General features: G+C 40.6%; 4 protein-coding genes across 5 annotated transcripts in view; 3 read left to right on the top strand and 1 right to left on the bottom strand.

Moving 5' to 3' along the window:
- The window catches only part of LOC118825974 (E3 ubiquitin-protein ligase TRIM39-like), a 424,414-nt gene that overhangs the window by 125,852 nt on the left and 272,010 nt on the right, over window positions 1–26,552 (bottom strand). The window lies entirely within an intron of this gene.
- Window positions 1,884–2,569, top strand: LOC118826003 (zinc-binding protein A33-like; the record flags this gene model as incomplete). The annotated part of the gene is given in 2 exon segments (XM_036596895.1): window positions 1,884–1,910; window positions 2,014–2,569. Coding segments are annotated over 2 exon segments (572 nt in total), but the record flags the coding sequence as incomplete, so codon positions are not given.
- Window positions 6,512–12,619, top strand: LOC118825968 (E3 ubiquitin-protein ligase TRIM39-like). The gene is made up of 7 exons (XM_036596848.1): window positions 6,512–6,935; window positions 9,243–9,823; window positions 9,920–10,015; window positions 10,731–10,964; window positions 11,060–11,207; window positions 11,460–11,486; window positions 11,585–12,619. The coding sequence occupies exons 2-7, from the start codon at window positions 9,245–9,247 to the stop codon at window positions 12,130–12,132; spliced, it is 1,632 nt and encodes a 543-aa protein (XP_036452741.1). The 5' UTR covers window positions 6,512–6,935; window positions 9,243–9,244; the 3' UTR covers window positions 12,133–12,619.
- On the top strand, window positions 15,025–17,719 carry LOC118825986 (E3 ubiquitin/ISG15 ligase TRIM25-like). Its single transcript, XM_036596871.1, has 4 exons — window positions 15,025–15,277; window positions 15,542–16,122; window positions 16,215–16,310; window positions 17,187–17,719. Exons 2-4 carry the CDS (start codon window positions 15,544–15,546, stop codon window positions 17,409–17,411), a joined length of 900 nt encoding a protein of 299 aa, XP_036452764.1. The 5' UTR covers window positions 15,025–15,277; window positions 15,542–15,543; the 3' UTR covers window positions 17,412–17,719.

The following is a 26,552-nucleotide window of genomic DNA, read 5'->3' as shown; positions in this document are numbered from 1 at the left end:
TTTACTGATCAGTGAGACATTTTGATGTTCAAGTCAAAGTCAAGGTGAGCTTTATTGTCATATCTTCTCATCACAGATGTGTTGAGAGAGGAACAAAATGTAGTTTCTCCAAGACACGGTGCTGCATTTAACACAGAACAGCAGCAGAAAACAGTGCAGACAGACAATCAATACAAACTATACAAGCACTATACAATGAATTTTCCCCTAATTTTTTATTAATTGCAACTATACAACCATTGAGCTCAGGACAAGAGAGAAAACAGACCATATCTTGGTCCACAGCAGCAACAATGACAGAGCTGTGTGTATTTTTAATTGATAATTAACAACAGTTTTGTAATGCAGTCACAAAGATTAATAAAACTGCAGGCAGTGTACAGATTAAAGTGACTGTGCATATAAAGTGATTGAGGTTAAAGTTTTACAGTAAAGTGGTTGAGTGAGGAAGTTAAAGTGCAGCAGATAAAGTGAGAATGTTTAAAGGTCCATCAGGTAGATCCATTCAGACTGCCTGCAGGAATAATCTGTTCATGAGTCTGTTGGCCCTGATGCTCTGTAGTCTTCTTCCATATGAGAGAGGTGTAAACAGGCCGTGGGGTGGATGAGAGGGATCCTCCTTGATGCTGCATGCTTTCCTTTTACATCATTTATTGTAGATGGCAGGGAAGCTTGACCCAGTGATGGACTGGGCAGTCTTCACTACCCACTGCAGTGCTTTCCAGTCTTAGATGGAGCCGTTTCCATACCAGACAGTGTTGCTGCAGGTCATGATGCTCTCTATGATGCTTTTGTAGCAGCAGTTGAGGATGGGTGTTGGCAGGCCGGCCCTATGAGGCGTCTGTGTCCTTCTGAGGTCTACAATCATCTTTTTTTTGTCTTGGTCAAATTCAGAGAGAGATTGTTGTCATCGCACCAGCGCTCCATCTGCCTCACTTCCTCTCTGTATGCTGTCTCACCATTGTTGGAGATAAGCCCCACAACTGTAGTGCCACTTGTTTTTCCGTGGGTTCACCTTCAGCAGGGATCTCCTCATTCACAGACAGCATGTGGTCACTGGTGGGGACGCTTCTAAATGAGCATAGAAGCTGTTTAAAGCACCTGGGAGGGCAGAGTCATTAGTGCAGGCCAGTTGATGCCAGCAGTGAGGCTCTTTCTAGCTGCCCTGAGTGTTGCTCTGTCACCTGATATGAGTGCAACATCACAGGCCTTTAGCAGGAAACGGACATACATCACACAGACTGACAGACGATGCTTATCAGTCTGTGTGATCTCTCCATGTAGCAGCATCCTTGAACATGCTCCAGTCAGTGCAGCTGAAACAGTCCTGTAGCACTGAAACTGCTCTGTCCACACTTTGATGGTTTTGTGACTGGTTTCTCTTTGTTGGTAAGCAGGGAACGTCACCCTGTTGTGATCTGAGAGTCTGAGGTGGAGGTTTATGCTCCCTTTGTTTTGGTGTAAACAGGGTCCAGTGTATTCTCTCACCTTGTTGGGATGGAAATATGTTGGGAAAATTTGGGGAGAATGTTCCTCAAGTTTACGTGGTTGAAGTGACAGTGTTGAAACTCTCAGGGTGTTGGTTTTGAACTGTGCTGACTGCATCATAGATGTAAACTCTGAGGATGAAGACAGTAGAGAGCTCTCTCTGTAAATAATGGGGCGGCACTTTATCGTTACGTATTTCACTGCTGCAGAACAGCAGCTAGAAATGACAGTAATGTTCAGCAGAAATGAATTTGTAGGTAGAATAATTCAAGACGTCATTAAGATCCAGATACTTAAAATGAATGTTTGGGACGTGGAGCATTTATATATCTAATTATAGATTTTTTCATAGATTCTAATAACAATTTATATCATCCTTTATTTTTCTAACACAGAAATGAAGAGAATTCAACAATATGCAGGTGTGTGAATTCTCAGTGATTATTATATTTAAGTAAAAATATGAGTCTGCTGGATTATATGATGTTTAGTGTTAAATGTGTTTAAATTGTGTTTTTCTCTCAGTGGATGTGACTCTGGATCCTGATTCAGCTCATCCTAACCTCATTCTGTCTGATGATGGAAAACAAGTGAGAGTTGGAAACAAACGACAGAATCTCCCTGACAAACCAGAGAGATTTGATCAATGTGCCAATGTGCTGGGAAAGGAGGGGTTCTCCTCAGGGAGATTTTACTATGAGGTTCAGGTCAGAGGGAGGACAGCATGGACATTAGGAGTGGCCAGAGAGTCCATTAACAGGAAGGGACAGGTTATACTGAGTCCTGAGAATGGACACTGGACTGTGTGGCTGAGAAATGAGACTGAATATAAAGCTCTGGAATCTCCTCGTGTTCCTCTCTCCTTAAAACAGGCTCCCCAGAAGGTGGGGGTGTTTGTGGATCATGAGGAGGGTCTGGTCTCCTTCTATGATGTTGAGGTCAGGTCTCATATCTACTCTTTCACTGGTCAGTCTTTCACTGAGAAACTCTATCCATACATGTGCCCCGGTCTCTATGAGGGAGGTAAAAACTCAGCACCACTGATTATCACACCTGTTAAAACCCATTAAAAACAAGTTCAATAAAATTCTTATGTCTCTGTCTCTGTCTCTCTCTCTCTCTCTCTCTTTGTTTTCTGAAAAATATATGCCCATTTTAGATAGATAGATAGATAGATAGATAGAACTTTATTGATCTCGAAGGGAAATTGCAGTGTTTCAGTAGCAACACATATAATTGCACATAAACTTACATAAACTATGCAGAAAAAAAATAGAAATTAAAAATAGACGTAAGTTATAGGATAAGAGAGTAGAAATAAAAGTATATCTATTTGCATATTTACATGGCATATAAGACACATTTGTCGTATTTACATGAGGCACTGAGTGGTATGAGGTGAACTAAAAGCACAATGAGTATAAGCATAACTAGGAGTAGCAGAAATATTACAGTGTAAAGTGCACAGTGAGAGAGTCATTACAGTAGCATGATATATGGCACAGTGCGTATTAACAGGAGAGGTGATATAGTGATGTGGTTTAGCTCAGTTCAGACAGCAGGAGATCAGCACCATCTCTGCAGTAAGGAGACTCGGTGTAGAGCCTTACAGCAGTGGGCTCTTTAACACAGCGCAGCTGTAACAGTCTGACACTGAATGTGCTTCTCTGTTTATCCAGTGCAGCATGCAGGGGGTGTGAGGTGTTGTCCAAGATGTCTAACAGCTTGTTGAGCGTCCTTTGTTCTGCCACAAGAGTCCAGCTTGACTCCTACAACAGAGCCAGCCTTCCTAATAAGTTTGATTAACATATTTAGGGCACTTTATTTAATGCTGCTGCCCCAGAACACAACAGCATAGAATAAAGCACTCGCTACAGCAGACCTGGTAGAATGACCATAGGAGCTTAGTGCACACACCAAAAGACCTCAGCCTCCTCAGGAAGTAGAGGTGGCTTTGGCCTCTCTTGTACTCCCCGGGAGTGTTACAGCTCCAGTCCACCTTGTTGTCCAAGTGCACACCCAGATCACCTCCACATCAACACCATCAACGGTGACTGGTGACAAGGCAGGTTTGGACCTCCTAAAGTCCAGCACCATCTCCTTAGTCTTACTGATGTTTAGCTGCAGCTGGTTCAGCTTACACCAGTCGACAAAGTTCTTCACCAGCTTTCTGTATTCCTCCTCCTGTCCATTTCTCATGCACCCCAAATGGCCGTGTCATCTGAGAATGTTTGCAGATGACACGACTCTGTGTTGTACCTGAAGTCAGAGGTGTACAGGTTGAACAGGAATGGCGCTAACACCGTCCCCTGGGGTGCCCCGACACTGCACACAGCCTTGTCTGAGACACAGCCCTGCAGTCGCACATACTGGGGTCGTCCAGTCAGATAGTCCATTATCCATGCAATGATGGATTCATCCACCTGCATCAGCTGAGGCTTCTCCCCTACCAGCACAAGCGGTATGTTGTTGAATGCACTGGAGAATTTGAAGAACATGATCCCCACAGTGCTGCCTTATGTGTCCAGGTTAGAATACAAGATTTTGAGTTTGATGGCAGCAACACGTTCCAAAAAGTTGGGACGGGGGCCTGTTTACCACTGTGTTTCATCACCTCTTCTTTTAACAACACTCTGTAAGGGTTTGGGAACTGAGGAGACACTGCTGTAGTTTTGAAAGCGAAATGTTTTCCTGTTCTTGCTTGATACAGGATTTCAGCTGCTCAGCAGTTCGGGGGGCTCATTTGTTGTTTTTTTGTCTCATAATGCACCACATGTTTTTAATGACTAATAGGTCTGGACTGCAGGCAGACTGCAGGTCAGTTTAGCACCCGGACTCTTTTGCTACTGAACCATGCTGTTGTAATACGTGCTTGAAAAAGTCTTTATCTGAATGGCAGCATGTCGCTGTAGTCCGAACAAAACCTTTCATCTCCAAAATAATAAATTCATAGGAGAAGGAAAAAGCATTCTTAGCTTTGAATGGAGGTTAATGGAGAAAGATTTTCTTTTAAGTAATTTTGGAGCCTTTCTATTGGTCCAATCACCACAAAATTTCGGCACGTTGCAAAGAGACATTTGCATTTTCAAATATTCTAAAAAAAGTGTAAAATGACCAAAATTGAGATACAAGGTTTTGTTACAGCTGCAGCGATGTGTTGCTAAAACCTGTATACATCATTCAGCATTAATGGTGCCTTCACAGATGAGCACTAATGCAACTCCAGACCATCAGAGATGCTGGCCTTTGAACTGTGCACTGATAACAAGCCTCTGTACACTGATAAGAAGCCTCTACCACTGATAACATCTGATGTGTTGTCTTTGTATTATATATATATATATATATATATATATAGCTCTTATCACTTATTTACATGAGTTTTTAGTTCATAAAATAATAAAACTGTTCTCTTATGTTTACCTTTTCATTTTCATTTTCTTTTCATTCATCTCTGAGCTGTTCCACCTCCTGACAGATGTTACTCCAGTATCCATGATCCTGTAGCATTAACGTACCTTCCCAACTCTTCTCTTAAAAGTCCAATTCTAATCTCTCCACACTCTCCCTATATTTCTACCCCTCAGTTCATAAATCTGTGCTCCAAAACTCTCCCTGTAAAGCTGCTTTGTGACTGTCCTGGTTTCGAAACATGCTATTTGAATGAAATTGAATGGTACATTGTTTTAATGCTGTGACTATGGAAGTGTTGCAGATCAGTGCATTTGGTTTTGAGAGGACATTTTCTTTCCCTTTGAAGTGAAAATATGAATTTAGACCTTTGAGGTAAGAAACCCTTCCAAACGTTACCCAGGGTAATGGTCTCCTTTAGCATGGTACAAAAATGTATATTTGGTTACGTTTTCATCAGTGATACAAAGTTCTTCAGTTACATGCTGGTAATTATTAACTAGAACTAGACAACATTTAATAATAAGACCATTCAATTAATTTCCTGAATATGATTGTATAACTCATACAACCACAATACCCATTCAAGTAATAGACAAAGTCAACATTTCAAATGTTTTGTATTTTACTATGATTATTAAAATGAAGTGGAACCATTAAGACAAATTGATAGCGGCCTGTTGTACCGCAAATTAATAACTACAAATAATTTGACATGAAAATTTATACATTCTGTAAAATCTAGATGACAAATGACAAAAACGACCCAGATTAGGGGGCATCGTGTCGTGATGGTTGGGCAGCATTCCCCTTTTAAAGATTTTCTTTTTTGTGTTATATGAACAGAACAGTCTGCTGTTCCAGTTTATTTGATTTTCAGTAAATGGACACTCGTTAAGGGTGGGCTTCATTCCCTGTTTTACAGGGGTACAATAAACAAAATAAGCAAATAATTCAATTGGAAAAAAGGTATGTTCGTTTTGTTTATGTATTTGTATTTCTTTAGAGCATGAAAGCTTGAAGTTTAGGTTAAATTATTATAAATGTGTCTGTAATATGAAAGTGTTATACACAGGAGATCATTAGTAAATCGGTGTGTAGTTACAGGGAGGCTCAATTAGTAAAGAGAACAATGAAATGAATCCCTTCATCCTGAGTAACTGTCTCTCAGTGGAGAACTCACTCAGGACTGAATGTGCAGCTGAGATTTAAGACTCTGACTGTTCTCACTGAGTGTAAATGACAGCAGGGGGTCTCTCTACCATCACTGTAAAACACACCCACCTCACTCATCGTCCAGCAGCAGCTGGACAAGTTCAGTGTTTCTCATCTCTGAGTCTTTACATGCTCAGTTTGTACTGTGTGGACTCTTCAATATAACTGGAACACTGTATATAAGAATCATCCATCCATCCATCATCTAAACCGCTTATCCTTCTGGGTCGCGGTGGGGTGCTGGAGCCTATCCCAGCTGTCATTGGGCGGAAGGCAGGATACACCCTGGACAGGTCGCCAGTCCATCGCAGGGCATATATAAGAATCAGTAGATGTTATTGTATGGCGCCATCTGCTGGTGGAAGGCTGTAATAACTGAGTTCGGTGGAGCTGTAAGCTAGAAATGTCAGTAGTGGAACAGCTGAATAGAGGAGCTGCTGCTTTTAGCTCAGTAATATTTTAATAGATTTTGTTTAATGTTGTTTTTCTCTAAATGGGAGCTAAAAGAAAAGCTCACAGTGTTTGTACAGAGCTTCGTGCCTTTTTGAGCAAAAGCTGCTTATTGAGATGCTGTAATTCAGTTAGTGAATATCTTGCTGGCCAAAACCTGCAAGTACAACAAACTATCACCATGCAGTGACCTCATGACGTCACTCAGGAGAAACGAAACTAATGCAGAGCTGCTTCAAAAACCGAATTCAGTTCTTCCAGCAGGACACAGTTTCCAGTTTGAAGGTTCTCCAGTCAGGAAACTCAGTTAAACTCTACAGATCAACTCTGAAGAAGCAGAAAAGCAGACCAAAGGAGAGAAAGTGAAAGTGGTAATGAGTCTAAGTTTCTTACTGTCTGTTACTGAAAACACATCCAGGTGTTCAGATCATTTCTACCATCACTGCTGTTCGTGTTTTGTCTAAATCTGTTGATTGTATTTAACATTTGAAGCTGTGATCATTTGTTCAGCTACAGATTCATGATTAACAGGTAGAATGTGAATCTGATCAGTCAGACTAATGTGACTGATTTAAGATGAGTACATACTTCATGAGAACATAATCGGATTTCTGCAGTTATCCAATTATTCAAATGGTCGTGTAAACACCATACTCCGATCTAGAAATCCGATTAAGAAATCAGATAAAGAGGCTGGATTTTAGCTCAGTAATCAGATTTCTCAGTGAACTCTTACTCCGATTGCTATCGGATTTCTCAGTCTGCGCATGTGTGAGAACAGTCGCGAGATGGCAGCAAAACGCTTTTGGAGTGGCGCTGAAACCAAACAGGAAATAAAGGAGTTTAATATTCTTCCAGTGTGTCCCAATTCAGGGGCTGCATCCTTCAGAGGCTGCTTTTGAAGGCCGATTGCGTCATAGCGGCGCAACTAGACTGTCTCATTTCGAAGCTCCTTCAAATGCGGCCGAGAAATGTGTCCTTTTTTCCATGGCAACGAAGGATCCAACAAGTGCATCCATAGATATACATACCTAGATGGGTCCAGTTAGGCACGTCAACTGCGCCGCCATTTTAGGGCGGTCAACATCGCTGCTGGGCTGCATTCAGTACCATTACAGAGCGGAAGTTTAGGCAAGATACTGTGCAAAATTACACTATTTCAAGAATATTTCACTCAGAAAGTGGGATAGGATTATATAACGGAGGGAACGCAGTGATCCACGCTCATGTCTGTGTGATGTTTATGTGTAGATATGGTTGTGTGGTTGGTGAAGCACAGAGAACCTGTTGATGTGATTGTTTCTCCTCTGGTTTTCTTTTAAGTTTATTTCATTGAATAGTCTATTCAGGGGATCTTAACTTGATGTAGTAGTTATTTATTTACTATCATGGTTATTGCTTTGTAGGTAAATTATAGCATTTATTAACCCTTGTAGATATTCATAATAGATTAACGTTCGCACCTTCTTACACGAACCTGAAGTCAGTTTCTTATTTGCCAGCTTCTTGTTCAAATTTTCCCGTTCCACCTTAAATGGTGAATTAGCCAGCTTCTTGTTCGAATTTTCCCGTTCCACCTTAAATGGTGAATTAGCTAGCTTCTTGTTCGAATTTTCCCGTTCCACCTTAAATGGTGAATTAGCTAGCTTCTTGTTCGAATTTTCCCGTTCCACCTTAAATGGTGCAGCTTCAGGCACCAGAAAGTTAAGGTGAAACGATAAAAGAAGAAAGCTTGTGAATAGGAAGCCATTCAGCTTCGTCCTTCTTACTGTGTTTTGGGGGGTTATTTTATTTTTGTGTGTATGAAGATTAGAAGTGATTCACACATTGATGGATTTGCTGATGTTTCTACCGGAGCTCGCGCTAAACGCGGTTTTTAATGTCAGGTGCAGACTGAATACTTTCCTGCTGGTCTGGACGGCTAATTGGGAGGATCAGTTGTTAAAGTAATAAAAGCTACCAAGAGCAGTGCAGCCTAGATTAATCTGTGTCTGAGGATTATAACAAAACAAATCTGGTGAAAATCGGTTGAATAGTAAGGAAGTTGTGGCTGATTTAATCCTGAGACTCTTCGTCTCTCAGTACAAGTGAATTTGTTCACAAGCGGATCTTGACCGCACCAACATGGCTGACGTGCAGACGTATCGCCTCACATAGAGAACAACAGGCAACACAGCATCTAGGTATGTATATCTATGGGTGCATCCTTCGCCAGCCAACATATCCCGATGTTCATTGTGTGCCGGCAAGGATTCAAGAACAATGGGGCATCGACAGAAAAGTAAATGGTGGCTGAGTCACTTTTAAATATAAGTATTGGGTTTAAACTGAGTCGAATCGCTAACGCTATAACAGTACATCAGTAGCTGGCTGTGAAGCATCTCCAGCTCTAATAAATGAAAAAATAAAAAAACTAAAATGAAAGTTTCTGGCTCCATCTTTAAAGAATTTTATAAGAACTTGACAGTAGCGGCGTTTCGTGGTGCAACAGTAAGGAAATCCGCCTTATGGCAGACCCTCTCATTACAGTTCAGCCTTCGAAGGACACAACTACGCAGGATGCAGCCCCTGAATTGGGACACACTTTCTTGTTTTGACTAAAAATTGTTATGAAAAATGTAGGAAGTTTTCTTTGGTCTCAAATCTCCCTCATGGTGTCTCCGTGTCTCCTCTGTCAGTCATGTCTTCCTCCAGCAGTCTCCTGTCTGAAGATCAGCTCCAGTGCTCTATCTGTCTGGATGTGTTCACTGATCCAGTCTCTACTCCATGTGGACACAACTTGTGCATGGTCTGTCTCAAAGAGTGCTGGGACAGCAGTTCATGCTGCCAGTGTCCAGTTTGTAAGACAGAATTCCCTACAAGACCTGAACTGTCTGTGAACACATTCATCTCTGGACTGGCTGCTCAGTTCAAGAAGTCAGTTCAGGTCAAATCCAGCAGAGCTCCAGAGAAACCTGACAAATCTCAGGTTCTCTGTGACTACTGTGAAAACAACTGTGCAGCTCTGAAGTCCTGCCTGATCTGTATGGCCTCTTATTGCAAGACTCACCTGAATCCTCATCAGAGAGTCGCTTCATTCAAGAAGCACAAACTGATGGACACTGTGGAGAACCTGGAGGACTACATCTGCCAGAAACATGAGAGACCTCTGGAGCTGTTCTGTAGAGACGACCAGACGAGTGTGTGTCGGTTCTGCACTGAGACAGACCACAAGACTCACAGCACTGTTCCTATAGAGGAGGAGAGTGGAGAGAGGAAAGTATTTATTTTGCAAGATATTTAGTCAGAATTCTTAACCTTATCCACTTTTCTATTAAAAGAAATCCTCAAAGGATATTGTTATAATTTGTCATAGATTCAAATGGGAACAACACAGGCAGAAGTTCAGCAGATGATCCAGGACCGACTGAAGAAGATTGAGGAAATCAAACACTCTGTTGAGCTCAGTAAAGTGAGTCTTAACTGAGTCTTAATGCTTATTTACTATGCAGGCATTACTGAATGCTCATAATTAGCACAATGAAAATCAATTCATCAAACTGCACAATCTTTACAATCAATTTGAACTGTGAAATCTATGAAAAATTCCAGAATATTAATGAGAACAAAATATAATTTCTTCTCCACTTGGACATTAGTGTGCATTAAACGTGTTGGACACTATAGAAAACTGAAGATCATTCTGTTGGACACTTGAAAACTAGACCGGACTGTCTGTAAATGTTCTGAAGTGGTTTTACAAATATGAATCAGTATTTTGTTACTCTTGCTTAATATGTATCTGGAAAATGTGACTTTTCTATGGAGTACCTCGAGTGTCTATACTGGGGCCACTTTTATTTTCTTTGTACATGCTGCTACTTTTCTGTATTTTGAGAGAGCATTGGACAGTTTAAAAAATCCAGGGTGTTAAATTCCACAGCAAACTAACGAGCTAATGATATCTGGCAATTTTAGTTTGCTTTACAAGTCATTGGTTCTGTTCTTCACACTACTTCAATTGTAGATTGTGTATTGACAGCATTGGTAAAACTTTAGAAACATTTCTCACACTGCATGATGCTGAAACATTGACTTTTGCTTTTCTTTTATTTTATTTAAATTATTGAACAGCACTAAAAGAGTTCTATATTAATAATGTCAATATTGTTGTTGTCTTGTGTTAGAAAAGCTCAGAGAAGGAGAAAGCAGACAGTGTGGAGGTCTTCAGAGCTCTGCTGTGCTGCATTGAGAGAAGCCAGGCAGAGCTGCTTGAGGTGATGGAGGAGAAGCAGAAAGCAGCAGAGAGGCAGGCTGAAGAGTTCATTAAAGAGCTGGAGCAGGAAATCACTGAGCTAAAGAGGAGAGACACTGAGCTGGAGCAGCTCTCCCACACTGAGGACCACCTCCACCTCCTACAGGTCAGAGTCCCTCTGTTTCTCAATAGTAATGCAGTCCATCACAGGACAGCACTCCCCATGCTGAGGGGTTTCTCCTCTCTCCTGCTGGACTGTAGGTTTACCCGTCCCTCTGCAGCCCCCCACACACCAAGAACTGGACTGACGTCAGGATTAACACTCATCTGAGGGTGGAGACTCTGAGGAGAGCTCTGACTCAGCTTCAGGAAGAGCTCAGTAAGGAGATGAAGAAGATTGATGAGATCAGTAAGTCTTCACTGATCAGTAAGAGTCTCTGAGGATGAGGTGTGTTTTGTACAAAGAATATTTGGTTTCAGTAAGTCATCAGGATTCTGACACCAGAAATGCATATTTGATACATGGGGTATTAAAATACTTGAATTCCAGGTTATTCTCTAATAAAGACTTGTTTTTGGTTCATACTGAACAAACATTTTACTAAACAACAAGTTATATTTTAATAGCAAATGATATTTTCAGTTATTCTTTTCCACACAGAACTGAAGAGAATTCAACAGTATGCAGGTTTGTAGTTTCACTGATCACATGACTAAATATATAAGTCTGCTTTATTACATTCCACATGTTGTTAAATGGGTTTAAATTGTGTGTGTTTCTCTCAGTGGATGTGACTCTGGATCCTGATTCAGCTCATCCTCAACTCATCCTGTCTGATGATGAGAAACAAGTGAGACACGGAGACAAACGACAGAATCTCCCTGAAAACCCAGAGAGGTTTGATTATTATGCCTGTGTTCTGGCAAAGGAGGGGTTCTCCTCAGGGAGATTTTACTATGAGGTTCAGGTCAGTGGGAAGACTGAGTGGGATTTAGGAGTGACCACAGAGTCCAGTAACAAGAAGGGGAAGATTACAATGAGTCTTGAGGATGGATACTGGAGATTGTTATTGAGGAATGAGACTGAATATATAGCAGCAGAATCTCTTTCTCTGCTCCTCTCCTTGAAACAGGCTCCCCAGAAGGTGGGGGTGTTTGTGGATTATGAGGAGGGTCTGGTCTCCTTCTATGATGTTGAGGTCAGGTCTCATATTTACTCTTTCACTGGTCAGTCTTTCACTGAGAAGGTCTATCCATACTTTTCTCCCGGTCAAAATTATGGCGGTAAAAACTCAGCACCACTGATCATCAAACCTGTTAAACATCATAAATAAAGATTAAATGTTTTTGTAAATCCACTTTATTATGTCAGAAAAAGCTACTGTAATACTGTGGCACTGCAGAGCTTAACTAAACATTATTATTAAATAAATCTCAAAATACACTACCCAATTAATTAATGGATCAGAAAATAATCATTTTAATTTAAATACATAAATGAAAAGTGCAGAATGTCAGTATCAGTGTGACTGATGTGTCTTGTAGGAATCACAGCTTTTATGTACAGTAAAAACTCACACTTTGGCCTCTTTATCATGAAGCTCTTTTTTACTTGTGTATATTGAATGTAAACATTTATGAGGTTGTAGTTTTGTTTATGGGACTCTTATCAAATGTACAACAAATGTCAATAAAATTTAAACTCATGTTATTCTTTTGTAAAACTGATTAAATTAAATATATTCTGTTCAAATCAAACTCAAACTGATTTTCATCTTGTAGTGTAAGACAATAAAACAGGGACATCGTATCTAAATGTTACATTCATTTGGTCCATGTTTATTTCTATTTTTTATCTTTTTAAAGAATGACAGCTTGAAGATTATAATTAAATCACAGAGAGAGAGACAGAGAGAGAGAGAGTGAGAGAGAGACTGAGAGAGAGAGAGAGAGACAGAGAGAGAGTGAGAGACAGAGAGAGAGAGAGAGAGAGACGACTTTAATTTTGCCATTAAACACATTCTGTTACTATTTGCTGAAGAGTATTTCTATGTTTTTTATTTCCCTTTTTTCCATAGATGGCAGTTTTAATTAATATTTGCTGTATTAAAATAAACATAAGCTAAATTAAATATTTTATGATCTGATAATAGATTCTTTATATTCAGATTGGTGCTGTAAACAGTACAAATTCTTCATTTCTTCTTCATAAAGGCTTCATTATAATTAGCTTTTCTAAGTCTGTCAAAATACAAATGATCTTTGACTTTCAATCCTGACATGTTTTCTGCATGTCACTCTGCTTTAAACACAGTCTTGTGTGCATTTAACGTTTTCACTGTAATGACTGCATTTCAGTGAGACATACATGTTCTGAATTACTGCACAGTTTAAAGCAACATAGCTGTGTCTTGAATTAATTTCACAGTAGATTGTATTCAATTCTGATACCAGTTCAGTGGGCAGAAAAGAGGGCAGACAACTGCTGATGGGTGTCTATCAGAAAACAGGTGAGCCTAAAGTGCCAAACTAAAAATATATTGCAGTAAAGGAAGCTAGCTCATTCGTAACAAGCATTAGCTGATAAAGAAGCAGGATTTAATTCAGTGCAGCTGGGAGGTATTTTTTTAATAGTTAATATAACAGACAGTGTTTTTGTGATCATAACCAGCCAAAAGTTCTGAACCCCTTAATCCCCTTGAGCCCCTTAATCAAAGACACAAACAAAAAGTCCAGTCCAGCAAGACCTGATGTAACAGTGCAGAATCCTCCCAGAGTCAAGTTCATTATAATAGTAACAACAGATGTGTAAATAGGTGTATTTGCATTATGTATTATATATGTGGTGGAGAATTCACACCCAGCACTGCCTCACTGTGCTCACTACAGTGCTGTGAGCATTTTTCACACTGACTCATCAGGTGAACATCAGGTGAACAGTACAGAACAGTCACAGTGACCCAATAACATCAAAACTTCAGTAACTTTACAGTTATTCAGTTTACTGATACAGATGTTTCAGACTCTTCATTTCATTTAAACACTGATAGACTTTTCTTGTGTGTGTCTGTAAAGAAGTGAACAGCTGAATAGAGGAGCTGCTGCTTTTAGCTCAGTAATATTTTAATAGGTTTTGTTTAATGTTGTTTGTCTCTAAATGGGAGCTAAAAGAAAAGCTCACAGTGTTTGTACAGAGCTACGTACCTTTATTCATACACATCAGAGCCTCACAGGACTGAATAGAGCTGTTAGAGCTGAGCAGATGGTGAATGAAGCAGTCTGGAATAATCCTGTTCAGCATGTAGAGCTGAGTAGAGCTGTAAAGAATTATTCCAGGCAGATTAAACAAGTAAAATCAGGTGTTTCCACTTGATTAGAATTAATCCTAAAATAAAGCCCAGCAGTTTGTAAACTGTGTCTTCTTAATAGCAGTAAACACTACAATACATTTACTCCTCAAACTCACCTTACAGACAATACTACAGCATCAGAGACTGTTCTCTGTCAGTTCATCACAGAACACAGCCTGACTCTGAACTCTCTCACGCCAGAGGGTCCGAAATCTAAACTGGATAAATTACTGTAGTTGTTAATGATTTTAATGGTAGAAATGTTCTAAACAGGTATCAGTGAATTTACACAGATTGAAGGCTGTGAATGTTGCTGTGTGCAGATGTTCACAGCTGTTAATGTAAGCTAGTGTTTAGGAAGCTGATGGGCAGCAGGGCTGTCACTAAAACTGAGTGATCTACCTGTTATTTGACTCTTAAACTGCTTTACTGGACACAAATAAACTAGGAAGCCTCATATAATCCATGACAGGCGTGTAGTTTAATGTAAACCTTGTTCCTTATACAGTTCACAGAGAGATGTGTAGATGTCACTAGCAGAGCACACTGTGATCAGTCTCAGCTCTCAGAACTGTTTTCTCATGTTTATATCATGTCTTGCTTTAGTTTTGATTGTACAGATTATTTTCTCTGATGTCGAGTCGACTCAGAAATATTCCAGGTTGTGATTTCAAATGTAAAAAAGTGACTCTATTATTCAAGTAGTTTTCCAATAAACTACTTATTTACTCTGACTTTCCTTACTTATTTACTTTTTAATGTCCTTCATTAATACTTTTATTTGTACTCAACTAAATTATGAAGTAAATTATCACTTCAGTAACAGTATTTTTACTTAAGTAGGGATTTTCAGCACTGTTTCCTCTCCTGTGTAAGTCAGATGGAAATATCTGCCACCTGCTGGTCAAACCTGCAAGTGCAACAAACTGTCGTCATGATAAATCAGGCGAGTCCACCTGACGTCACGCAGGAGAGACAAGAGTAAAGGGAGTTTAATAAACAGAATTCAGTTCTTCCAGCAGGACACAGTTTCCAGTTTGAAGGTTCTCCAGTCAGGAAACTCAGTTAAACTCTACAGATCAACTCTGAAGAAGCAGAAAAGCAGACCAAAGGAGAGAAAGTGAAAGTGGTAATGAGTCTAAGTTTCTTACTGTCTGTTACTGAAAATACTTACAGCTGTTCAGATCATTTCTGTCAGTCACTGTGATCATTTGTTCAGCTACAGATTCATGATTAACAGGTAGAATGTGAAGCTCATCAGTCAGATGAACAGGATTGATTTCAGATACACATTTCATGAGAACATGTCTTTTTCTGTTGACGTTCAGTTAAAAGAAATACACAATAGTGTTTATTAATCGACTAAATTTTTATGAATTGTCTCCTCTGTCAGTCATGTCTTCCTCCAGCAGTCTCCTGTCTGAAGATCAGCTCCAGTGCTCTATCTGTCTGGATGTGTTCACTGATCCAGTCTCTACTCCATGTGGACACAACTTGTGCATGGTCTGTCTCAAAGAGTGCTGGGACAGCAGTTCACGCTGCCAGTGTCCAGTTTGTAAGACAGAATTCCCTACAAGACCTGAACTGTCTGTGAACACGTTCATCTCTGGACTGGCTGCTCAGTTCAAGAAGTCAGTTCAGGTCAAATCCAGCAGAGCTCCAGAGAAACCTGACAAATCTCAGGTTCTCTGTGACTACTGTGAAAACAACTGTGCAGCTCTGAAGTCCTGCCTGATCTGTATGGCCTCTTACTGCAAGACTCATCTGGAACCTCATCAGAGAGTCGCTCTATTAAAGAAGCACAAACTGATGGACGCTGTGGAGAACCTGGAGGACTACATCTGCCAGAATCATGAGAGACCCCTGGAGCTGTTCTGTAGAGACGACCAGACGAGTGTGTGTCAGTCCTGCACTGAGACAGACCACAAGACTCACAGCACTGTTCCTATAGAGGAGGAGAGTGGAGAGAGGAAGGTGAGGAACATTTAGAGAAATGTTGCCTCTTGTCTGTTGTGTTTGTATTTAAATGAATGAGTGGTTTTGTTATATTTTGTCCTTTTTTATAGACTCAGCTGGGAAAGACACAGGCAGAAGTTCAGCAGATGATCCAGGACCGACTGAAGAAGATTGAGGAAGTCAAACAGTCTGTAGAGCTTAATAAAGTGAGTCTGAACTGGATTTATGTCAGGTCATAATACAAGTACAGCTTTGGTAAATGTTGCTAGTGACCTCAGACAGACTAGTGATAAGCAGTGGTGGACTAAGTACACAAATCATGTTCTTCAGTTAAAGTAGAGCCCAATTTTACTTTTTACTCCAGTAAAAGTAGAAGACCTCTCTTCAGACCTCCACTTGAGTAAAAGTACAAAAGTATTTGCCTTCAAATGTACTTAAGTATCAAAACTAAATGTACTAAAAGATTAATTAACTTAATCCAACTTAGTGATGTTTAAATTTAATAAAAACCTGCTTTAATCACAGGTTCACAAATGAGTTTTCCTTTACTAAACTGCATCTGTGGAGTACCTCAAGGGTTTATCCTGGGGTCACTTTTATTTTCCTTATACATGCTACTCCCCTATAGTTTGAGTGAATGTGGAATAAACTGCACATGCTACTTTAGATTTCTGCTGTGCCTGTTGAAATGAGGGCTGTTGAAATTTCTTGGAAGTCCTTGAGGGCAAAACTGAAATTTGTCCTGTTGTACAGAGGGAGAAACTAATGATTAACCTCAGTATTAAGTTTCACAATGTCAGTGTAACCAAAACACCTTAGAAAAGTCAGACTTTACCTCACATTGCACAATACTAAGAAGTCAACTAATGGTTATGTTTTCTCTCTTTTATTGTCATGTTTTAATTTCAGTAATTTTTATTAAAATCCCCTGTTTTACTCATATTTATTTCTTTGTAAAAGTGTTTACTTTCCTTATTGTTCTCTATTTCTGTTTTAGGCTAATTAATATATCGTAAAGCACATTGAGCACTTTTACGTATGAAAGCTGCTACATTAACAATGTCATTATTGTCTCCTGTTAGAAAAGCACAGAGAAGGAGAAAGCAGACAGTGAGGAGGTCTTCAGAGCTCTGCTGCACTGCATTGACAGAAGCCAGGCGGAGCTGCTTGAGGTGATGGAGGAGAAGCAGAAAGCAGCAGAGACTACAGACTGTCCAGGCGCTGCGCTTCCCCACTTACAAGTTCCAGCTTTTGCGTTCCGTCAACATTACGCTATAAATTTTATATATATATATATATATACATAAAAATAATCTCTGTTGTGATTGGCTGTCCTGTATCGTTCAAAAACCAGTTCAATTCAGTTTTGAATGGGTGGGGCTAAACTGCTGCCGACTGTATGGACTGCTGGATGTTTGAAACTGCAGCAGTGTTTATAAACAACATCAAACAAATTTATTTTTCAAAAGTGAGGAAAAAGCTTTTCTATGATATGGACCCTTTAGATAAATCACACCTCTAATAAACCCTGTGTTCTCTCAGTAGGTTATTCAGTAAAATGTCTGAAAAATGGATTATAGAAACAATAAAGAATAAAGAGGCTGCAAGATATTTTAATTTTTTATTTTTTATTGATGCTTTTTTGTGTGTGTGTGTGTGTGTGTGTGTGTGTGTGTGTGTGTGTGTGTGTGTGTGTGCGTGTGTGTGTGCAATGTCTTCTTTTAAGAAAGCTTTACAGAAAAATCAGCATTACAGAAAGAAATCCGGGTCCGAGCCCCCATGAGCAAGCCAGTGGCGACAGTGGCAAGGAAAAACTCCCTAAGAGCAACAGGAAGAAACCTTGAGAGGAACCAAGACTCAGAAGGGGAACCCATCCTCCTCTGGGCGACACCGGATAGCAAACATTTTAAATGTGTTTGTGTGTCAGTTTTTGTGTATGTGTGTCATTTTTTTGTTCTGTGTGAGTGTGTATGTGGGGGTGTGGGGTGTGTGTGTGTGTGTGTGTGTGTGTGTGTTTATGTGGGTGGGGGTTTCGGTGTGTGTGTTTATGTGGTGTGTGTGGGTGTGGGTGGGGGGTTGGTGTGTGTGTGTTTGGGTGGTGTGTGTGTGGGTGGGGGGTCGGTGTGTGTGTTTGGGTGGTGTGTGGGTGGGTGAGGGGGTCGGTGTGTGTGTGTTTGGGTGGTGTGTGTGGGTGTGTGTGGGTGGGGGGTTCGATGTGTGTGTGTTTATGTGGTGTGTGGGTGGGTGTGTGTGGGTGGGGGGTCGGTGTGTGTGTGTGGGGGGTGTGTGGGTGAGGGTGTGTGGGTGGGGGTGTGTGTGTGGGTGGGGGGGTTCGGTGTGTGTGTTTATGTGGTGTGTGGGTGGGTGTGGGTGTGTGTGGGTGGGGGGTTTGGTGTGTGTGTGTGTGGGTGGTGTGGGTGGGTGTGGGTGTGTGTGGGGGGTGTGTGGTGTGTGTGTGTGGGTGTGGGGGGGTCGGTGTGTGTGTGTGTGGTGGTGTGTGTGGGCGTGTGTGTGTGGGGGGTCGGTGTGTGTGTGTGTGTGGGTGGTGTGTGGGTGTGTGTGTGTGTGGGTGGGGTGTGTGGTGTGTGTGTGTGTGTGTGTGGGTGGTGTGTGGTGTGTGTGTGGTGTGGTGTGTGTGTGTGTGTGTGTGTGTGTGTGTGTGTGTGTGTGTGGTGTGTGTGTGTGTGTGTGTGTGTGTGGCTGTTTAGGGTGAACTCACGTTCCTCTCTCTCTTTTGTGGAATGGACCCCATTCTCTCCATCTTGTCCCCCAGACTATCAAGGTGTATGGGAGGGCATTATATCCACTATCCAACTCTTCCTGCCCCCGTCTGGGACTGACCACCTGCCTGCATTCATCACTGCAGTTCTGTCCAGAAGAACCTCAGTTTAGGGACCATGAATAGGACTAAAAGATCCACAGATTAGGGACCAAGACTAGGACTAAAAGAATAACAGTTTAGGGACCATGACTAGGACTAAAAGCTGTACCTGTTCTGTTTTCCAATGAAGAAGTTCTCTTGTCTCCTCGTGTCTCTCTGTCGAGTGGACTCCACTCTAGAACCTTCTGTCGTTCTTCCCTCTCTCCATCCTGTCCTCCAGAAGGTCAAGGTGTACGGGACTGCATTATATCCGCTATCCCGCTCTTCCTGCTCCCGTCTGGGATGGACAACCTGCCTGCGTTCATCACTGCAGTTCTGTCCAGAAGAACCTCTCGGAAAAAAGACTTGTTGGGTTCTCTATAAAAAGGAACATGCTTAATAGTTTAGTGACCATGACTAGGACTAGAAGATCCACAGATTAATCACTAGGACTAGAAGATCCACAGATTAGGGACCAAGACTCGGACTAAAAGATCCATAGTTTTGGAACCATTACTAGACTAAAATAACCATAGTTTAGGGAGCATGACTAGGACTAAAATATCCACAGTTTTGGGACTAAGACTAGGACTAAAAAATCAACAGTGTAGTGACCATGACAAGATCTACATGATCCGCAGATTAGGGACCATGACTAAGACTAAAAGAATAACAGTTTAGGGACCATGACCAGGACTAAAAGCTGTACCTGTACCTGTTCTCTTTTGAGCCCCTCTGCTCCTCCTCTATGTGCAGATTCTCTGCTCTCATTCTTGGCTTCATCTTGTTTGTCATTTGGTGGACGTTGGTCTTTATTATAGTTGATTTTCCGTCCTTTTCCTCTTGTTCCTCTCCTGGTTTTTCTCTTTTTGGTCTCAGCTACTTCCTCAGGAGGGTCGCTGTTCTTTACATCCATTTCAGCTAGAGAACAAAATGAGATAAATCAGTAACCAAGCCTTTCTCTGATAGTCTGTCCTGGAGCACAGAAATAGTAGCCAGCATTTAAGTTCCAACATATTTCAAATCAGTTTATCTAAATGTTATATTTACATTTATTGTGAATAACATTAACCAATGAACAGCAGTCTGGCAACCATCTGGGATAACATAGCAACGACCTAGCCACTCCATAGCAATGACCAAAACACGAAAACAAATGTAACTATTGAACCTATGAACTATTTTGGATACTTTAGCAACCCCATAGCAACACCATAGCAACCGTTTAAAATACTGTAATGTTTAATGCTATTGAAGGACACACGGCTGATGCACAAGCCGTTAGCTAACAGCTCTACATTCAGCTCACTTCTGCACTCTATCAGCACTCAACTCCAACTGACACCCAGTTCCTGTCTGATCTGACACACAAACCCCCAAAGGTGAACCAGCCCCACCTTCACATTAAGAGTCTTTGTCAGAAAAAACTCAGAGAATAACTGTAGGAGAACAATAACCCAGAAAAAACATGCAGAACATTTCTAGAACATGCTACAATATCATAAAACTACCTAGAAACAAATTAGCCACCACCTCATAGCCACCTAAAGTACCCTATCAAGTATCCATCAAAACCAGAGCCACACCAGAACTGTTCTAGTCATCATCAGAATGTTTTACAGTTCTTTCTGTCACTCACTCAGAAGGTTCTCCGTAGTTTCAGTCTCATCCAGGTAGACAGTTACTGTGTCTTTGGTGGCTTCAGTGTAAAGAGCCTTTTTACTGATCAGAGCATCTCCATATCATGTAACAGTCCTATACAAATTGAGGCCTTTTCCTAGAACCGTACATCCATGCCATTATATTTGGTGAGAACAGATGTTCCGTTGTGTTCCGACTCCAGAGTCTGAGATTTATTTCATTTACTCACCCAGAGGTTCCTCCTCAGGTTCCTCCTCAATGGTCTCCAGGGGGATGCCTATGAGGGCTTTGAGGGATTTAGTTGCCAAAATCATCCAATCCCTCGTCATCTGATTCTCTGCATTCATCAATAAATTTGATCAGTTTTCCAGCTGATTTCATTCCTGAAATATTTCCACTGACCATTTCCATTACTTACCAAAAGATCGGTCATCGCATGGCTCAGCGTGGTCCAAGTTGATGGGCTCATCTATGGCTTCTGCCTGAGCTACATCATCCTCCATCATCATCACTGTCTCTTTTTCTGCTTTCATAAAAATACAGTCAGTTTTCCAGTTTATTAATTTTTCATTATTATTTTTTATGTCCTTTACTCACCCAGAGGCTGGACACTCGCTGGAACGTCTTCCTCCAGCTGGATCTCCTGGAGCTCACTGGTTCCTGTTTTGTGTTCAGTGTTGCTCACCAGATTATCTTAAATAATGAATTAAAACTAATTAGAATTCCTACTTTAACATTAATTAAATGTATTTTCTTTATGACATTAGTTCATGTCTTTACTTACCCAGCTGTTTCTCCTCAGGTTCCTCCTCAGGTTCCTCCTCAATGGTCTCCAGGGGGATGCCTATGAGGGCTTTAAGGGATTTAGTTGCCAAAATCATCCAATCCCTCGTCATCTGATTCTCTGCATTCACATCAATAAATTTGATCAGTTTTCCAGCTGATTTCATTCCTGAAATATTTCCACTGACCATTTCTTTTACTCACCAAAAGATCGGTCATCGTATGGCTCAGCGTGGTCCAGGTTGATGGGCTCATCTGTGGCTTCTGCCTGAGCTACATCATCCTCCATCGTCATCTCTGTCTCATTTTCTGCTTTCATAAAAATACAGTCAGTTTTCCAGTTTATTCATTTTTCATTAATATTTTTTATGTCTTTTACTCACCCAGAGGCTGGAGACTCGCTGATAGCGCATCATCAAATAGGATCTCCAGGAGCTCTCTGATGGCTTTAACAGCATCATCATTGGTGCTCACTAGATGATCTTGAATGAATTCAGATTAGATCTCATATTAGCTGAATTCCTGCTTTTATATACACTAAATGTGTTACTATCATCTCACTATCTGTTCATTTCCTTTACTTACCCAGATGTTTCTCCAGTGTTTCCTCCTCAGTCTCGTCAAGGTTGATGTCCATGAGTGCTTTGATGGCTTCAGCCTCCGCTTCGTCAGCCATCGTCATCATCTCATTTTCTGCTTTAATACAAATAAATATGGTCAGTTTTCCAGCTCTTTCATTCTCATTGTAATATGTTTATTTCCGTTACTCACCCAGAGGCTGGACACTCGCCGTCAGAGCATCATCAAACAGGACCTCCAGGAGCTCTCTGATGACTTTAGCTGCGTCATCGTTGGTGCTCACTAGATGATCTTGAGGGAATTCAGACAGATTAGAGATCATATTAAGCTTTAATATAGACTAAATGTGTTATTATTATCTAACTATCTGGTCATTTTCTTTACTTACCCAGATGTTTCTCCGCAGGTTCCTCCTCAGTCTTGTCCAGACACATGGTCATGAGTTTGTGGGTGGCTTCAGCCGCCGCTTCATCGGCCACCGTCGTCATCACTGTCTCAACTTCTGTTTTCACAAAAATACAGTCAGTTTTTCAGCTTTTTAATTTTTCATGATTATTTTTTATGTCTTTTACTCACCCAGAGGCTGGAGACTCGCTGATAGCGCATCATCAAATAGGATCTCCAGGAGCTCTCTGATGGCTTTAACAGCATCATCATTGGTGCTCACTAGATGATCTTGAATGAATTCAGATTAGAGCTCATATTAGCTGAATTCCTGCTTTTATATACACTAAATGTGTTATTATCATCTCACTATCTGTTCATTTCCTTTACTTACCCAGATGTTTCTCCAGAGGTTGCTCCTCAGAGCCCTCCAGACAGATGCTCATGATTTCATTGGTGGCTTCAGCCGCCGCTTCATCAGCCACCGTCATCTTCAATGTCTCAGCTTCTGTTTTCATAAAAATACAGTCCGTTGTAACGAACACTGAATATTATTCAGTTTGGAAAATGATTTCAAAAACACCCTCTTAAGATGTATTTTCCAGTTATTACTCTGAAATATTCAGTACTTTTTCCAAATTATTCAGTATGAAATATGAATTTTTCCATATCTCATATGAATTCAGTATTTACTATGAATCATTATGTGAGTATTGAGAATTATTCAGTCTCTGTTATGAACGTTTCATGATTATTTTGAATTTTAGTGTCTATTATAAATTATTATGTAATTACTATAAATTATTCCGTATGCACTATGAATTATTCAGCATCCACTATGAATTGTGTACTGTCCACTATGAATATTCAGTATCCATGGTGGATTATTTAGTATCTACTATTAATATTTAGTGACTACTATGAACTTTTCAGTCTTCATTATACATCATTTAGTATCTGCAATTATTTATTCAGTCTCTACTTTGAATATTTAATGACAGCTATGAATTATTCAGTACCCACTATGAATTTTACAGTGTTTACTATGAATATTTGCTGACTACTATGAATTTTTCAGTATCTACTATGAATATTTAGTGACTACTATGAATTATTCATTGTCCACTGTAAATTATTCAGTATCCACTTTGAATTATTCAGTACTTACCATGATTTGTTCAACATCCCCTATGATTTATTCAGCATCTCTTATGAATTTTTTAGTATCTGCTATGAATTAATCTGTATCTAATATGAATATTTGGTTATCACTACTTTTATTCAGTGTCTGTTCTGAATATTATCTCATTAACTCACTCAGAAGCTGCTCCATGTGTGTCTCAACCTCATCCAGCAGCGTTTTCATTGGATGTTCTTTGGCTTCACCTTCCTCTTCAGTGAGGTTCTGCTGTTGTGGAGGTGCCGTGTTCTTCAGCGTCTCAGCCGAAACGCTTTGAAGGCTGCCGGACACGAGGCCTACTGGCAGGTCCAGAACATCGGCCTCCTCCTCCACATTTACTGGCTGCTGGTTTGTTTGCCTCTTTTCTTTTTCTACTTCTTCCTCTTTGTTGTTCTTCCTTTCTTTTTTCCACTGAATTTTCCATTTCCTTTCGCTCCTCTTCTTCTTTCCTTTCTTTTTCTTCTCACTCTGCCGCTCCTCCTTTCTCTCGCTGTCTGTGTCCGAGTCCTCATGGACTCGGCAGCACAAGAACCAGAGGCAGCTCATTGTAGCAGCTGATCTCTTCGCGGCTCCACACGGAATGTTGTGAAACAGCCGTGTGACGGAACTTATCTGCATCACCTTTATGACATCACACCCTGTAGCCTTTAGTCCATTATGACGTCAGAGCACAACTTCAAACATCATTCTACATCTGTTACTCTCACTGCTGACCAGTGAGGGAGAAGCTACAGTCAAGTGGCCCCAATGTGCTAAATTATAGTGAAGTGCTGTTTAATCACTCAGTTCACCCCAATATTTACCACATAATATGAATTAGGGGAGTTTCTGCTCACTGACAACTTTAAGACAACTTTCGTCACCTTTGAAAAGTTTATAAAATAAAATTTGTTCTTCTTGAATTCTTCTCGTCTGAATTTACTATAAGCAGAGGTTTATAAAGTTTTTAAATTAATGCTTACATAACCTTTCAAAGTAAAATATGGAATAAAAATATGTCTTATTTTTCATGTGATTGAGGGAGACCGAGCTAGAGGATGGAGCAAAAATTGAGAAAATAAAAAAAACTCCCTCGAAAAAACAAATAAACACACAAAAACACTCTGATCACTAAGAATGAATGAAATGAACCTTTTTTAGCCAACTGTGTCTGAACACATCGGAATTAGACCTCCGCATTTAACCCACCCGTGCAGTGAAACACCACAAACACACTAGGGGGCAGTGAGCACACTTGCCCGGAGCGGTGGGCAGCCCTTTCCACGGCGCCCGGGGAGCAGTTGGGGGTTAGGTGCCTTGCTCAAGGGCACTTCGGTCACGTGCTGTCAGCTGAGGGGATCGAACCGGCGACCTTCACGGTCACAAAGCTGGATTTTCGCATCGCTCAGTGTGTCGCGTTGCTGATGCTGTAGTCGGTCATGCTAAGCTAAGTTCGTATTGACATACATGCAGCGAGCTGAACACCAGCGGTATAAATGCGTTTGAACGTGTTCTTCTAACTGTAGCAGTGAGACGGTGAACCGAGACTGAGCTGTATTTGAGAGATCTGTCGACTTTCAAGGAGTTCATGTGAGTTTTCTGGCGCGTGTGGTCTCAGCCTGTGCTCGCGCTGCAGAAGTTGATCCTTTCAGCGCTGCGTGAGGCGGTTTTCTTCATTTTCACTGTAGAAACTGAAAATACTGTAAATAAGAGCAGTTATTTGTGAATTACTTCGGTTAAAGTTTGTGTTGATGTTTACAGAGGCTTTGAAACTCGAATCTAACAGTGATTTATGACCTTACATTAAATTCACAAACTGTCATCACCACTGAGCAGCTTTTCAGTCGGCAGCTGTGACAGAAGAACCTTTACAGACTGGAATCCAAACCTGGAATCAGCCAGAAATGAACCCAGTACCATTCGCCAAACGTGTAGTCTGATCTTCAGAGCCTGAACAAATCGGACTGAGCCATAAAACTGCTGCAATATCAAGTTTAGCTCAGTTTTGTCAATTTTTGCCAGATCAGTATTGATGTTGTTTTGTTCCAGCCAGTCTGTAAAGCATCTTACAGCCCGTTTTGTTTGGCAAATGGTATTGGGTTCATTTCATGTTTAGCTGTTCTTCTGTCTCAGCTGCCGACTGAAAAGCTGCTCAGTGGTGATGACAGTTTGGGAATTTAGTGTCTTCTCATCTTCAGAGTCTGACCAAATCGGCTGTCGGTCAAATGTGACCTTAAAAGTGTCCATTTTCTGTTTGTGGCAAAGTAAGAAGAAAAAACGTTCAAATGTCTTGAGCATCTCCTACAGCTGTCAAAGTCGTTGCTTAGCAACAGTATCTCAGCGGAGTGATGCAGTGTAAAAAACTGTGATGTTATGGTGAAATAACAGCACAGTTAGAACGCTTCTCAACCAATCAGCTTGCGTGGCTGGAACTAACTGTTGTATAATAATAGTATAGTATATTTAGACCTGTTATAGTGATAACAAATTATGTTTCTAATGCTCTTTTGACTTTTTGATACCAACAACTCACTAAAAGATACTTAAAATATTAAAAGTTAGAATAATCATATTTTTATGAAAGCAACACACACATCTCTGCTACAAACGAACTCCTAAACTTTGTTTCTAGCTCCTACCGTTCAGTACAATTAAAAATGATGGGAAGCGCAAGGTTACAGTTAACCCCATGGGTGGGTTCACTGTAACAGACAGAGGGTCATGAAAAGTCTGACGAATCAGTGCAAAGTTAATTCAGTATAATTCTGTGTTGTATGAAACAGATATATTTTCAATAAAGTTTGAACAAACTGCATTATATATTATCATCTATAAGACTTTTAAATGAGCTGAATGGAGATTAATCACATACAAGTGGACCTTAAGCGCTTATCTTCACTGAACTCATTTAAAGTTTTTGATGTGATCAATTAAAGAAACGTGTTTTAGTTTAATGCTGGTTTATTTCCAGCGTTGCTGCAGCAGAGAAGATGCCTGACTGTGCAAACTCTCTCGAACGTGCTGAGATGTTATTATAAACAC

This window comes from Colossoma macropomum, unplaced genomic scaffold, assembly GCF_904425465.1.
Source record: "Colossoma macropomum unplaced genomic scaffold, Colossoma_macropomum, whole genome shotgun sequence".
Lineage (NCBI taxonomy): Eukaryota > Metazoa > Chordata > Actinopteri > Characiformes > Serrasalmidae > Colossoma > Colossoma macropomum.
This window is presented reverse-complemented; position numbering and strand designations above follow the sequence as displayed.

What these genes read in the sequence shown, in the direction of transcription:
- LOC118825968 (XM_036596848.1), top strand. Translation starts at nt 9,245, where the DNA reads ATGTCTTCCTCCAGCAGTCTCCTGTCTGAAGATCAGCTCCAGTGCTCT. An exon ending in ACTCTGTTGAGCTCAGTAAA is followed by an intron (nt 10,016 to 10,730) that starts GTGAGTCTTAAC and finishes GTCTTGTGTTAG; the next exon opens with AAAAGCTCAGAGAAGGAGAA. An exon ending in GAGAATTCAACAGTATGCAG is followed by an intron (nt 11,487 to 11,584) that starts GTTTGTAGTTTC and finishes TGTTTCTCTCAG; the next exon opens with TGGATGTGACTCTGGATCCT.
- LOC118825986 (XM_036596871.1), top strand. Translation starts at nt 15,544, where the DNA reads ATGTCTTCCTCCAGCAGTCTCCTGTCTGAAGATCAGCTCCAGTGCTCT. An exon ending in AGGAGAGTGGAGAGAGGAAG is followed by an intron (nt 16,123 to 16,214) that starts GTGAGGAACATT and finishes CCTTTTTTATAG; the next exon opens with ACTCAGCTGGGAAAGACACA. An exon ending in AGTCTGTAGAGCTTAATAAA is followed by an intron (nt 16,311 to 17,186) that starts GTGAGTCTGAAC and finishes GTCTCCTGTTAG; the next exon opens with AAAAGCACAGAGAAGGAGAA.